At 33.1% G+C, this 15,436-nt stretch overlaps 1 protein-coding gene across 1 annotated transcript; it reads right to left on the bottom strand.

Moving 5' to 3' along the window:
- Positions 1 to 4,056: 4,056 nt before the first annotated feature.
- Positions 4,057 to 13,711, bottom strand: LOC127723373 (uncharacterized). The gene is made up of 2 exons (XM_052229952.1): positions 13,419 to 13,711; positions 4,057 to 5,660 (listed from the first exon to the last, which is right to left on the bottom strand). The coding sequence occupies exon 2, from the start codon at positions 5,612 to 5,614 to the stop codon at positions 4,628 to 4,630; it is 987 nt and encodes a 328-aa protein (XP_052085912.1). The 5' UTR covers positions 5,615 to 5,660; positions 13,419 to 13,711; the 3' UTR covers positions 4,057 to 4,627.
- Between the last annotated feature and the right edge of the window lie 1,725 nt (positions 13,712 to 15,436).

Genomic DNA, 15,436 nt, shown 5'->3' with positions numbered 1-15,436 from the left:
AGTTTAAGTTTAAATTAAAGTTCGAGTGGTTGTTCAGAGTTATTTGGTATGAAAAGGGTATGGCAGACAATAATAAGAAAAACAGTATTAAAAGGTTTACAGTATTTCGGACATAATTGGGATATCCCCAAACCACTTGGTCTTGTTGTTTTTATCCTAAGTTCTCAAACGGAAGCAGTATTTTTGTAATAAATTTGTAAAATATTCCACGGAACCCTGTGTCTTGCCTTATATTGCTGCTGTAAGTGTAAAAGCGTCATGTCGATCGGCTGTACATTTATCTATACATTTATCGGTAAAAAAAAAATAAAAAAAAAATGTTTTTCTGTAGATGCTTTTTTTCTTGAAATTGAGGAATAACTCCTATACAAGTTTTAAAACACTTCATGGAGGTTTACAAATTTATCATGTCAAAACAGTTTAATTCGGTTTTATTTAACTAAAACAAAACTGTATGGTTTTCAACAATAAGCAAAACATATACCCTATAGTAAGCTATAAAAGGTCCCGAAATGAAAAATGTAAAAAACTAGAAACCTAACGATCTATAGATAGATAGATAGATAGATAGATAGATACTTTATTCTCTAAAAACTAATTACAAGTTTACAGAGAAACATACAATATAAATAAAGATACAATAGTTGAGGTAAACAGATACAGTATGATATTTTAAAAGTACAAAATTATGATGGCATACATGTTTAGTAACATGTATAATGAAAGGTTAAACTCAAAAGAAATTAAAAAATAATGGATATAGAGACACCGACGCCACTATGGACGACGAAATATAGGTTTGTTGTGTCTCACTGCCGCTACATTGATGCCGCAGGCACGACACAAATCAAAAGACTTGAACTTCATTGTTAAATGAAACACTTCAAATCAACTCACATTAAAGTTACAGGAAAACGGGGGGAAGGGGGCTCGGACTTAGCGACAAAGCATAAATTAGGGCCGTAACTACATTGAGGCAAATGAGGCAATGCCTCATGTTGGAACTTTAAAAAAAATAAGTTGAAACAAAAGCTTGTCTTCATATCAAATTGTTTTAATGCATGAAGCAAGTTCTGTTCACCCTCTGAAGTCGCCCCCTGTTTTTTCGGGATCCATGTCACATGATGTTTTTCATTTATTTAAGCTGTTTATTCCCGTAACATTTGTATGTTGTGGACGTTCATTCTCTGCTTTGCGTAGATTTAAGACTAGGGAAAGATCTATGATGACGGGTGGACGGTTCTGTGGTATGGCAATGTTGCATGTCCACCGATGTCCAAATATTGTTCGAGAGATTGTTTTTGGAGAAGACACGATGCTACCGGACATAGAAAAATTGGTCGTTTTTTTCATGAAAAATTAAAACGTTATATCAAAGAATACCAAACTAACTCTTTTTCTGTAAATAAAACAAAAAAGCTGAAATGGGTTAAATTAAGTGAGACATGAATCTCCCGGAATCAAATCATTTAAAAAGAAAAATAATGTATTGCCAAATGACCTTTTACATTGAAGGGCTAAACTTGCATTAAATCGTGTTCAGGCCCTGAAATAGAAAATAAAGGGATATGGAGTAAATGTGCATGGGACAAAATCGCACACAATTCATAGAATAAATACAAATTATCAATGAACAGGGTTTGTGTTCCTGTTCTTCATCTTGACAATCGCTGGGGGGTCTTCAACAATGAACGAATCATTCATACCCTACACCAAGGTCAAGACGGCCCCTAGCGTCTTCTTTTAAAGCGGTACTTAAAGTATTGTACTGTGAATAAATGTCAAAGTCACAAAAACATTACACCAAAGTCTAAACACAATACAAGACCAGAACATAGATCCGACATTAATCAGCCGGTATAAAATGTAGCAATGGGATCTTAATACAGTTTTCCTGAGTGTACCCTTTTATCCGAGTTAGGAACTACATCAAGTTGTAATTGAAATGAATTCACATAGTTAAATCAATGATAATCAGCCCCCTCTAAACTTGATTAAAAAAAAACATAATGGACAGATATATGTGAATTACGATTTTATCCTACATATCGGTCTTTTGATGTTGTCCCTAAAAACTAAGTCTTACAATGAATCTATATACTTTACTTTGAGACTAGAATATTGTCGAAAAAATGATTAAAACAAAACTTGCGTTTCAGATTAAGGAAGGGTCCGGGAAACGCTCAGAATACACGATTTTGCGTCATTTTTTTCCAGAGCCATGAGCGGCTCCCAGACCCCTCGCCGAAATTTTTTTCGCCTCGCTCTGCGAATATATTTTGCCTCATTTTAAAAAGGGGCTAGTTACGGCCCTGATAAATACTATAAAATAAGAATTCTCCGAATTTTTTTTAGCGAACTTATATGAATATCAATCTTTTATTTGTAATCAATTGAATTCCCTGATCTACCTCGCACTAATTGAAAAATAAACTTTTTGGAATATCTGTTTCACATGTGACGACGGACATGTTCCAGTGGTGGTAACCGTAATACCGTCATCTTTTCCTTGAATGTGAACTACCAAATAAAACCAAATTACTGGGTTTATACTTTCTCGAATAACACGACGGGTGCCTTTCTGGAGCATCCGAGATCACCCCGATGGATTTATATTACCCAGTCATACCGATCTATTGAGTCAGCCAAATGAAACTGTTTTGTATGCCACCACAACTGAAAGTTGGGAGGCATATTGTTTTACCCCTGTCCGTCCGTCCGTCCGTCTGACCGTCCCATTATGGATATATAGTTATTCCGCATAACTCCTCTTACAGTTTGAATCCTAGGAAGTTTTCTCTTTACTGTCTGTTTGTACATATATTGAAGGTGTGCATGTGGTCAGGGTTTAATGTTTATAAATATTTGCTCTTTTGGGAGATAGTTGAACTTTTTTTGTAATTTTTTGGGAAATTTACTTGCATAAGAAGAGCGTTTCCAGATAACTCCTCCTACAGTTTGAATGCTAGGAAGTTTTCACTCTGCTGGCTTTTTGTACAATTATTGAAGGTGTGCATGTGGTCAGGGTTTTTATTTTTATTATCTTTTGCTCTTTTGGGAGATAATTGAACTTTTTTTGTCATTTTTGGGGTATAAGCGGTTAATTTAAATGAGTTGAGTGCGGGGCATCACTTTGTCTAGTTTACATTTTTTTCTCGTTGTGTGCTGTTACACAACTGTAACAGTCCGATTTAAGGTTATGATTTAGCGTTCACATACATGTTAAACTCCGCCACGTGCACTTTCTTTATGTACCTGCCCCAAGTCAGGAGCATGAAGTTCAATTGTTCTCGTTGTATAAATGTGTGTCATTTTTTTTGTAGATTGTTTAAATATAAAGAAGACCGTTTGTTTTGTCGTTTGAATTTTTTCACATGGTTCATGGTGGCCTTTTGTAGCTGACTATACGGTGTGTTGAAGACTGTACGGTTGCCTATAAATGATTTCTTACACCCACTGCATTTAAACTCTGATGGATAGTTGTCTCATTGTCAATCACACTACATCTAACTTTATTTCAACTTCTATGTAGCATTGTTTATCTTTTGTACGCATACTCAGGAGCCAGCCCTCTTTTCGGAAGCCCGAGCAAACGTCCTTGTTCCGCGATATAAAATTTAATTACGAACTCATATAAGAAAGCTCGAATTTCAACTCAAAATCTTAATTAATCTGAATGATACTTAAATTCGAATCTTACTCAAACTCAAAAAGTGACTCAAATTTAATGTTGTAACTATATAACTCTACCTTTAAATGTGACTCAAACTCGAAGTCCAACTCGAAACTCAATGCTAACTAAAACTTATAATGATTCTAATAATGATTTGAATTCGAAATCGAAGACTAACTTAAAGTATAACTCAAACAGTAACCCGAACTTTAATTTGAACTCAAATTCGATTGATGGCCACACTAATCCAAGGCTCATACAACATGGAAATCTTTCTAAAAATAGAACAGGTTTTTCCGAATTGGTCACGTGATTTTACCTCATCAAGTAATGGGATAACCACATCAAAGAATGGCAGGACCACATCAAATGACAAAACTATATCAAATCAATACGAAACCATATCGTTTAATATCGAAATATCATTAAGTAATGACTCTTCCATATTGAGTTATATCAAAACATCATTACGTAATGTCAAAACCATATTAAGTAAAGACTAAATATCATCAAGTAATAATAAAACAACATAAAGTAATATCAGAATTCCACATAAGACAGCTGTGGCGTTCCATAGTAATGTGCTCTCTCTTTTTGCCAGTTGATTCGGGTTTCTTTGTATATACCCCTTTTTCTTTGCCCTGTTGCAATGTTTCTCTGAAATTTATTTGCTTATTTTGCGATCAAGACATGCTCTGCAGTACATACCTTTATTGCAAAATAAAACACGAAACATATTGATCATAGCTGATCCCAAACACTCATACATCATACACGTGAATAAAGCGGTTATGGGTAAGCATTCTCCGTTTGAGTTAATTAACAGAGTGTTCATATGCCTGATATATAATCATTAAGAAAAATGTCATCGCCTGTCAAAATAATGAATGTTATTTTCCAGTAAGAAAAGAAATTGTGAACTAATTTTATTAATTAAAACTCCTATCAGTTGCTTTAACGATCACATTTGCTCCCATCAGGTTTTGTTTCATGGGCTCGGCACCATGTATTCAAGTTGATGAACACAACATCCAACGCCAATCCGTCAGCGACATCATTTGTGTTAGAAAGTTGTGAATGTTCAATATATCCACCAACTTCTTGGAAAAAATAACGTAACTTTGCCAAATTGTACATCGATTTTTCTAAAATTATTTTTTTTCCATCCCAAACTCTGTATTCTATGGTCCATACATCAACAATTAAGGTCTTTAGTTGAATATCTTTTTTCATATTTTCCAAGACTTCCATCTCTGCACCCTCCACGTCTAATGAAAAATAATTTATCCGAAATTGTTTAATCGATTTTAAAATTTCGCTTATATGGAAACATGGTACAAATATTACCTGAGACATATCAACTGTGTTGACCCTCTCCTTTGGAATGAATGTATAACTTGATCCTTCGGCACCTTTTTTAAGAAAGAACTTACTTTCTAATGATGATAAGCACGAACATAAACGCCATATGTTACGTCCTAATTTGTCAATTGCATCACAGTTATCTGGGTCTGCTTCAATAAGCAATCCTGTCCAGTTGTGTCGTCTTTCTAGCCACAATGTATTTGACCATGTTTTTCCATCGAATCCACCAATTTCTATAAAATATCCATTTTGTATTTTAAGGAGCTTATAAACAGTTACATCTTGTTTTGCCTGGGAATATCGGATATCTGTATCTGATATGATATTAGCAGGGCACGGTTTTTTCAAAAACATGGAAATGGTTTTCGTCTTTTTTAAGTCTTGTTTTCCAATGTTTCCTCCAATATGTATCGTTGCATTTTTTCTGTGTTCGCCAGATATATCATGACTATTTGATATGGTATGAACTGTTTTAAAAACTATTTCTGTTATCGCAGGTACAATAGCAAGTCCAACTACGATAATAAGAATCAATGTTAATAAAATTGTTTTGTTTTTACGGTATAATCCCATCATGATATAAATTCTCAAACTTTTGCTGGAATTGAACGAATTTCAGTGTCTGCAAAATACAAAGAAAATGTGTTTATGACATTGATAGTGTTAACAATTTTTAATACAGAAATTACATGGAATAGATTGAGCAAAACAAGATATACTATAAAAAAATCATACCCATAGCTGACGATATAAAGGCAATTACATCTAAAACCAAACTAACAAAATGATGATTAATTGAGTGTTTATTGCTTTAAGCCGCATCAGCACAAAAAAGGTTATTTTGAGACGGAGCTATTTCACATGTCTTAACAACAAAGTGTAAAAAATCAGACACAAAGTCTTTCGATTTACTAAAACTTCAGTTTAAACTAAATTTACTTTTTGACAAATGACACGGCTTGTTCAAAATACAATCTGCTTTTTCGTACATATCTCAATTGATACGTCAAGATTGTAGATGTTCACACTAAACGGACTTCATAAGCAGGGACATTTTCCTTTCACAAAAGCTGCCCAAACAGACTTATCGGGCATGAAATCGACACTATATAAGTTTAACAGTAACCACCACGAATTGGTTGACCTATACATGTACTATACGTATGTGTCTCAACTTACTACCGACATTTTTTTTTATCGCAGTCTTAGATCTAAAGATACCAGAATATACTTCCAATCCGAACTTTTGTCAAGTATCATTTGAATTAATGTGGTTTTGTATTGTGGTTGATGCATTCATAACAGGAGATGCTTACAATGTCGACCCAACTGATATCGCTCCTTTAAAATTCCATTCGTTTCCATTTATTACTTTGAATTGTTTTCTTAATCGATTTATAAGATTGGCCAAACGGTTAACATATGATTCTTAATAATATAATTGTTTCTCTAGGTTAACTTTTATTTTCGCAAAAACTAAATACAATTAAGTGTTTTGCAGTTTTTCGTCTTATTTATATAAGATCCTATGAAAATTATGTAACAGCTGTATGTATTTGCAAATGTTCAGGTTGAGATTGAAAGTTTGTATTTCCTTTTAAACTCTCACATCTTCGGAGGCTTTGATATTGTATATGCACAATGGAAGAGTGCAGGCATACATATATGGTACTTATTTAGTATTACTTAGTTTGATTAACGTCTTGCCTGACGTGTTTGCAAGATACATTAAAGCAGTCATGATCATTCCTCACTGTATTTTATTAATCATGTTAACATTTGTTGAATTAGTTGGAGGTCTTTAAAGTAACAAATTATTGCTGATATTTCTGTTCAAGCACCATTTGATGCGGCCCATGATTTGAAATGGGAACTTTTTTTTAAACGGTGTGGCTTGTATGGTGCATATTTACACCCCTTTCATATTCCTACAGATAGTTTTTTTGGGTCAATCAACATAGTGATAACCGACAAACGATTGAAAAGTATAAACGTAAATTGTTTAAGACTTATTTCTTTACGCTCTTTCTTGTACAAACATCAATATTGTTTTTTCTATATTCTTCAATGAATGCTACGTTATTGATTTGTTTCAGTGTTTAAAACTGAACAAACACAAGCACCCTTGTCCTCCGACAGTTGTCTCGTCAGTTTGTTTTTTATTTTACTTATCTATTTTATTGTTCTAATGCTTTCTTTGCTGATTAAAATAAAGCTATTCTGATATTATTGCACACAAATGCATTGCACTGGACAATAGTTTTACCGACTTATTCGAAACTTGATTTAGCAGAAGGCGTTTATTTCTTTTTTACCAGAAAATAAATGAACGATAAAGAGATTAAATGCACGTAAGTGTTGAGTTCAAAATTGCGCTTTCAATATAAAAAAAAAAATGTTACCACAGAGTTTGCATCTGAATAGAAATAAGCAGATTGTTTTCTTTTCAACTAAATACCATGAGTAAAATTGAAGCTTCGCCACACTTCAAAGCTTGTCTGTCTGATAGTACAGTGGATTGCATACCAGTAAAGTTTTATCATGTCTTTATAGTGATACATCATCGCAACAGCGAAACAAAATCAATAATTTATACAGTGTATGCGTCCGAAGCGCTTTTCTTAATTTTTCTTTCCTTCAGCCGGAACGCTCAAAGCCAAATATTTGTTAAGCAAGGGGTGTATAAGTACTGGACAACGTGAAGAACTTGTTGATCAAGAGGTATCTTAAAAGCATAGCCAAATCCATCTGAGGTCAACTTTGAATGAGGAAGGTAAAACATAAATAAAAAGTACGTCCCGATCTACATACTTTTCAATTAGACGAACTCTAAATAGAAATCATAATTTCTTTGAAAAGTAAATATTGTTTTATCTTTGAAAAATTGATATTGGTAATTTTATGAACAAAAATAAATATGTTGAAAGTTTCTTTCAAAAAAAAACAAATTTCCAATGATTTAAGAAAACATATTTTATGGATTTTCTTTGTAGATTAATTTTTCCTGCAAATACGGAAATTGAAAGTAATAGTCAGAACAACACACATAAATATCGGTGGATCTATCGAACATTTTTTTTCAAAATTGTCTAATAATGTCAGACTTGGATAATCTTGATAGTTCTTTAATGTAGTTAAAAATACGATATCAGCAATGAGTCGTATTTTTTCATCACTGTATCTTCCAGCCACATCTCATTTTGGTCCGAATCTGTAAAAAATTGTTTCATTCTTTTTTGCAATAACATTGGCAAATAATTTGTAATCAAAATTGTAGAGGAAACAAGGACGCCAGTTTGGCAAAAGCCTTCTGTTTTTTTTTCTTTCTTTGGAATAAGAGTTAGTAAACCGCGTCTTTTGTCTGTTGCAAGGGTTCCGGTTTCGATTGAGTATTCATAATTTCTATAGCATATTTGTTTATGTCAATCCATAACAGCATATAGAATTCAGCAGTTAGCATGTCTGTACCAGGGCTTTTGTTATTGTTTATTGTTTTCAAAAAATTAACGCACTCAGATTATGTTATATCTGCATCGCACACATTTGTTGTCAGGTTCTGTTAGCTTAGGAATAAAAACCAAATTAAAAAAGTTAGAATCCGCGAATGTATATCATTATCTTCTTTTGACGAATATAGTTTTCATAGAAACTTCTCTCTTCGTCAAGTTTTTTTTTCTTGTGACGTAATTTCCATGTGGCTTTCAACTAATTTGTTTACATATTTATTTTAATACTTGAGCTTTCCTAATGACAAGACATATATCACATTCCAAATGTGTATTGATATCGTTATCTTAATATGTACGCGAGAAAATTTTTTGAATTATTTGTCTTTTTTGTTCGATTTTTTAAACTTGACACTCTTTCCCGTAATTTCATGTTTTTGGGTTTGGAATATTAGTATTTGAAGGTTGCACCTCTTAGTTAACTTTTCATAATATCCCATTTCAATTATTTATTTCTTATCTTTGTATTATTGTATAGATTTGGCATTATCTATCTTGCAACAATAAAACAACGTTGCCGTAGTTTGGGTTGGTCATTGAAAAGCCTGTTAGTATGCAACTCTTTGCTCTACAGAAACGACATAAAATAAATACATGCACGTAGCTGATAGTTTGAGTTTGAGTGGATAGCTCATTCATACTATCCTAAAGGGATTGAAATCTATAATAACCCCTTCAAAACTTGGACAGTTTAACTTTGGTATTTTGTGGTACTAACTAGTTGAGATAATCGACCAAGGTAAACTTGGAAAAGAAAGGAAACAGACTAAACTGTTATGTTATAAACGACAGGCGAAAGATACCAAAGGGTCATTCGAACACATAAGTCGAAAATAAACGGACAACGCAATGAAAAAAAAAAATAAAGAACAAACAACAGTATAGACACACACTTCATAGAAAGACTGAACATGCATAAACGGGTTCGTGAATGAACAGATTCTGATATATCAGGATTGGTGATATAGAATGATGCTGCAGTTAGATTTTACTCCGTCATCGGAATTTCTACCTTTTTACTTTGGTCATACCTGGTGCCGATGGCTCCTGAGATGCGATTCGAACTCAAATTGTTTTTACAGTGTTGTTTTTCTTATCCCTTGTATTTATATTTACTTAATTTTCACTTTATGGGGGAAGTGTGTTTACTATATACAGTATGTACTTTCAACGACAAAACACTTTTTTTGTTGACGTCATTGTTACAGATGGGTGCAGTCCTAACCTGTACTGCAAATTAACTTGCTTAACAGTCATTTTGACTGGTCAAAAGTAACCTGCGACAGTATTTAGGACTGCTCTGACCAGTCCAAGGACCACAACCAAGTTAACTTGAGAAGAGGACTTGGTCCTACAATTTTTCATTGATGTAACCCTTCTAGATATCATTTATAATCGGTATGATGAATCTGCCGAAATTGACGTGATATTTCATAACTATACAACACCTTATATATCCGGACACTATACAATTTTCGTTTGAACATTTCGTCAAAAACAGAATCGTATATTCTAGGCAAACAAGGTGAATTACGATGAAAATACCATGTTATGCATACAATTATTTTTAGGAAGAGACTGCAAAAAATGGGAAACGAAGAAACGTGAACAATGATGTTTATATCCCATCATATAAAAATATTTGTTCAATGCGTTGGATAACCTTTCTATCCACCATCCAATTAAAAATCTTTCGTTTCTTTTATGATAGCTGCATGTATAAATGTCGATCAAAAAGCGTGAAATTTCAAAGCCATTATGTTTATAATATGTATAAAGAATCACTAACGAGTATATTAATTTGCTGTACTGGGAAAAAAGAACAATACGATTATTGTTTACATAACAAAAGTTCAGGTCTAATATGAAAAGTCTTAAACACGTCAATCTGTCATAAGCCACTTGTGTCATTAGCAGACCAGTCCTTAGGTATGGTCAGTAACAGACTTGTCCACAGGTCTGGTCTGGGGTGGACCTGTCCACAGGTCTGGTGTGGGCATACCTGTCCTCAGGACTGGTCAAAAGCAGACCTGTCCGCAGGTTTGGTCTGAAGCAGATTTGTCAATAGGTCTGCAGCAGTCCCAAAAAACAGACCTAGGTCTGGTCTACCACCGATGAAGATAACTAACTTGTCTGCTTAAAATTTCTTAAGACAACTTGGAAAGCATTCACAACGTCTGCTTCAAGTTAAATTTTGTACAGGTTAGGACTGCACCCATCTGTAGATTAATTAGTATGTTTATTTAAATTTTTTAGTCAGTTGTTTCGTATGTATGTGATGTATGTCTACCCAGTTTTGGCGGATTGATCCCGATTATTGTCACATTGACCTATTATGTCTGTTTGGGTTGCTCATTCAATTTTGTCAATATAACTGAACTGTACACACATGTCATACATGAGAGGTTTAACTAGCTATAAAACCAGGTTTAATCCACCTTTTCTTCGGAAAATGCCTGTACCAAGTCAGGAATATGGCAGTTATCTTTCACTTGTTCCGTTGATTGATATCGTTTGATTTTGTTAGTTTTTATTGGCTCTCCCTTAATGAATTTGCCCTTGAGATCGGTATTTTTTTAAAATGAGATGGCAATATTAAACTGTTGGCCCACAAGTAAAATTGAAAGTAATCGCATTTTTGCAAACTATTACATGCATGGTCTGTTTGTGTGTATTGAATGTATTTATTTAACAAGTTTGTCGGTTCAGCGAAAACGTTAGTAATTAAAGTAGATTATGACTGTGGATTGTGAGTATTGAATAGGTTTAATACTATATCATACATGTATATTGTTGTCTAAATCAAACATGTCCTCGTCTGTTTGCTAAATTTCATTCACCAGCTCATCATTCAGGTTTTTCAAAATGTCCCTTTTCTGCAACACAATACTTTTAATTCCTGTGATTTCCTGAATGTATCGATCGCAACTACACAATGTATGTCTTGTTCCGTCGACATTACGCCATAAGTCTTGTAATTTTATTTTGTGTTTGGAACGATTTTTTTTTCAATTTTCAGGTTGGTCAAGGGATCACAGATACAATAAAATACATTTATTTTCGATTTGTGCAAAATAACTTTCACTGGTAATGATAAATGCAAAGTAAAACTAAGCATTTCGTATTTAGCTTAGTAATGAATTCGAATAAATTTCTTAGGCTACATAAGATCACGCAAAACGATAAGAATAGCTCCTAATGTTGCAGCATATTTAAAGTGTTAAGGTTTGAGCATTTCCGATGATGATCATTCCAGAAACGCGCTCCAGACCTATGGAATGTATGAAGTGTTCATGTCATTTACTAGCACAGAGTCGATACAGTTGCTGATGGATTGTTAGTCCCCGAGGGTATTATCAGCTCAGTAGTTAGTGCTTCGGTAACTTTTACTAATTTCAAATATCCCTTTCATAAAGAAAGACACTATTAATAAATTAAGGTTTCATCTCCCATAGGCAAAGTTAACCTGAGTAGAATTTGGCTTTTATGTGTAGATGCTTGTCGGTCATATAGCTCATAATCCTGCAACATATTGACGAATACATGGAATTCAACTGTATAGGTCTGAGCAATCCTATTGGAGGTTAATCCTGATAAACGCTCCAACTTTCAAACATTCATGAACTGTTTATTTCATCTATGAACGCAAATATAAACGACACAGTTTATTAAAGCTCATAGTCGAATTTATAAACGTCTCAATTGGCCACTGGCCGCGATATAGCTTTTTACGATAATGCAGCGTAACACTATCATCAACAATCTATATAGATAGATTGGCCAAAAACGCATCTACATACACAATAATGTGGTTTAGGTAAACAGTTCCTATCACTGGACAAACATGTATAACATTCACCGTTTTCATTCTCAATTTTATAAAGTAAAACAACAAAAATACCGAACTCCAAAAAAAAAAAAAAAAAATAAAACGGAGAGTCCCTTATCAAAAGGCAAAATCAAAAACTTAAACAAAAATATTCTATCAATCCTACGTTATTAGAAAAAAAAAAAAATGCAATATCCTTAGCAGCAATCCATTGAAAGAACCAATTGATTTAAATTTCAGATTTTATTTTATATCAATATTGAATTAATATGTCGCCGATGTATGATGGCGTCACACCGATTTCGGGAGTATCACTTGTAAAGTTCACAAAGTGTGACGCTAGGTGTTGCTTTAACAACGAGAATGTCAATGTCACGGTAACAATTTTTTTTCATATGTTCGTGAATCTTGCATCCTGATTCAAAATACTACTAATTTCGTCATAGTGTTTGTGACCACTGATACAAAATTGTGGGTAAAAGAATTAACAACAATTGTTTCTTTAAGTGTCTTATATCAGAAATAAAATATAAATGAAGTATTGACACTTCGCTATCAATGCTGACACTATATTACGTTCCTAGAAGAATGTATGCCATACAATATCAAATGACAACTCGGACGCACTTGATTTATAAAGTGTGAAATGCCATTGCGTTAGTAAATGTTCAAACAGTTACCAAAAAAAACCCAAAAAGACTGGACTTGGTTAAAAATGATAAAACTATGTTAATCAAATAACTCATTTTGTATGATACGCAACAAATATGTGTTAAACAGTGACGGCCAATACATGGTATTATTTTATATTCAAAGATTATTCAGGATATTTATCTGTGTATGCATTACACAATATGGAAATGTAAAAATTCCTTAATAAATGATTGTATGTGCTTGTTGAAATAATCATCTTTACTACTACAATTCTAGCCGTTTATTTGCTCGTAAATTTAGAAAGGAACAAAGAAACAAGCTCTAAATACTCATTAAAAACATTTGTGATAAAAATAAAAAGTAAGGAATAATGAGACATCTGAATACTTACAAGGATGTTACAAATATAATAATTGCTGCTTGTGTCAAAGTCACAAATAATTGTCGTCTACTTCTTCGTCTTGATAATAATGTTCTGATGATAAGCTCGAATTTCTAACTCGCTTCCATGTTATTATGTTATTCTATCAAATATAGATATTTAAATAACTGAGCAAATAAATTACTGCAAATATACTAGACATGTAACATTCGTTTGTAACGATGTTCAATTATTTCGGTGTTGCAAATCTTAATCGCAAATCGTGTCAAATGGTTGATCAAGGTTGATCATGTAACAATACAATAAATATGTCATTTTTATTTCTAAACAGTGTTGTATTTGTTTCAATAGTTTTAAGACAGATGTTTCACGACTGAGTAATTTTCTATGATAATTTTTAAAGTCTTTTAAGGTGGTACATACCATTACAGGAAGATAACTCTGTAAAAATCAGCTGAACGTTTTAATCACGTTTTCATGTTAAGAAAATATTAAGCTTCTCAAGGATCAACATTAGTGTTTGTCAAACTACTACATATCCAAAGACAATTTTCCAATAAAGTGTGTGGTTCAAGCTTTTGGAAATTTTTATATTTTTGTCAAAGGGTCAAAGTAAAATTTTGTCAAAATTTTATGAAAATTAAACGAGCCAAATTAGTTTTAGTCAAGGTGTTTGGTACCACCTTAAACTAACTGAAATTCTATCATCATTGCCGATTTCAGTAAACACATGTATTTGATACAGACTGTACCATGTCTCTGGAATTCTTAATCAAGTGTATGCATGCGATAACATTACTTTCTTATGAATATCGAATGAGAGATCATCATCTGTATACACAGCATGACATTGAAGGATAATGCTAGCTTCTTTGGCCGCCACTCCTGATCCAGATATTTTTTTGTGTCTAGGGATTCAATATCATTATTGGCAACTTTTACCTACAGAACATTGTTGATCCTGTGTTGCGGCCAAGGGTTTCCTCAAGCTTTTAAAAGGTTCGAAAAATGCTCAAAATTATTGTTTTTTTTTGGCAATATACCCTAAATGTGCCGACTTTGAAACTATCATGTACTTTAATGAAGAGATTTGTTTAACCTAGAAGTACGGCTTTTGGAATAGATCAATTTCAGAACCAAATTCTGGCCATTTTGAAATTTTATGAAAAAGTTGAAATTCAAGGCCATATTTTCAAGAGGTAGCATGGCACATTAGTCAAATGCAGCATTTAAATGTTGTTTGCTACACAATTATTAAATTTTAGCATCCAGTAACAATATCCTTGAATATGCATTACATATTGATAGACGTGTCTTATTGTTAACACTTGAGACGAGAAACGTTCCTAAAAGACAGAGAAAACAAATACATATTGTCTATATGCCTTTCTCGGCAATCAATATTATGTCTGTGTGCCCAGTGTGTGACTGTATCTCGTTGAATATTCCTAATAAAATCAAAGTTCTTGATATCTAGTTTTATATTCACTTAACCCACACTAGGTCTACATTGCGTATCGACTGCATGTGGTCAAAACCTGATTTAAACTACATGATAACATTGATTTTTATCAATTGTAACGTAATATAGTTTAGTTTAAGTGTTGAATACACTAATACTACACCGAGTTAAGCTCAATGTGAACACAGCCTTAGTCTTGTCTTATTTACACTACATTCTAGTTTTTGTAAGTATTTTATACAGGTACCTTAAGGTAGCTGGTATGTCTTAATGTTTAACTATTGATTTTTCTTCAACTTCTGTCAAATGTGAATGTGCTTTCAAATGTCAATATAACAATTGGGGTCACGGAGCTTTTTTTCGTTAAAATACATAGAGATGTACGAATCCACAGTTATTGTATATGGGTTATATATAAACACTTTTTTGTTCTTATTGGATGATCATCAAACGATATATTTGTTTTAAAATGCCACAACAGAGTTGCTTTTCATAAATACGTCCAAAATATCAAATAAGAATAAGGGGTCACGTGCCTTAATTTTTGAAAATTCATGAAACATGA

This window comes from Mytilus californianus, unplaced genomic scaffold (assembly GCF_021869535.1).
Source record: "Mytilus californianus isolate M0D057914Y unplaced genomic scaffold, xbMytCali1.0.p SCAF_1, whole genome shotgun sequence".
NCBI classification, from domain to species: Eukaryota; Metazoa; Mollusca; class Bivalvia; order Mytilida; family Mytilidae; genus Mytilus; species Mytilus californianus.
The sequence above is the reverse complement of the archived record's forward strand: the minus strand, read 5'-3'. Positions and strand labels throughout refer to the sequence as shown.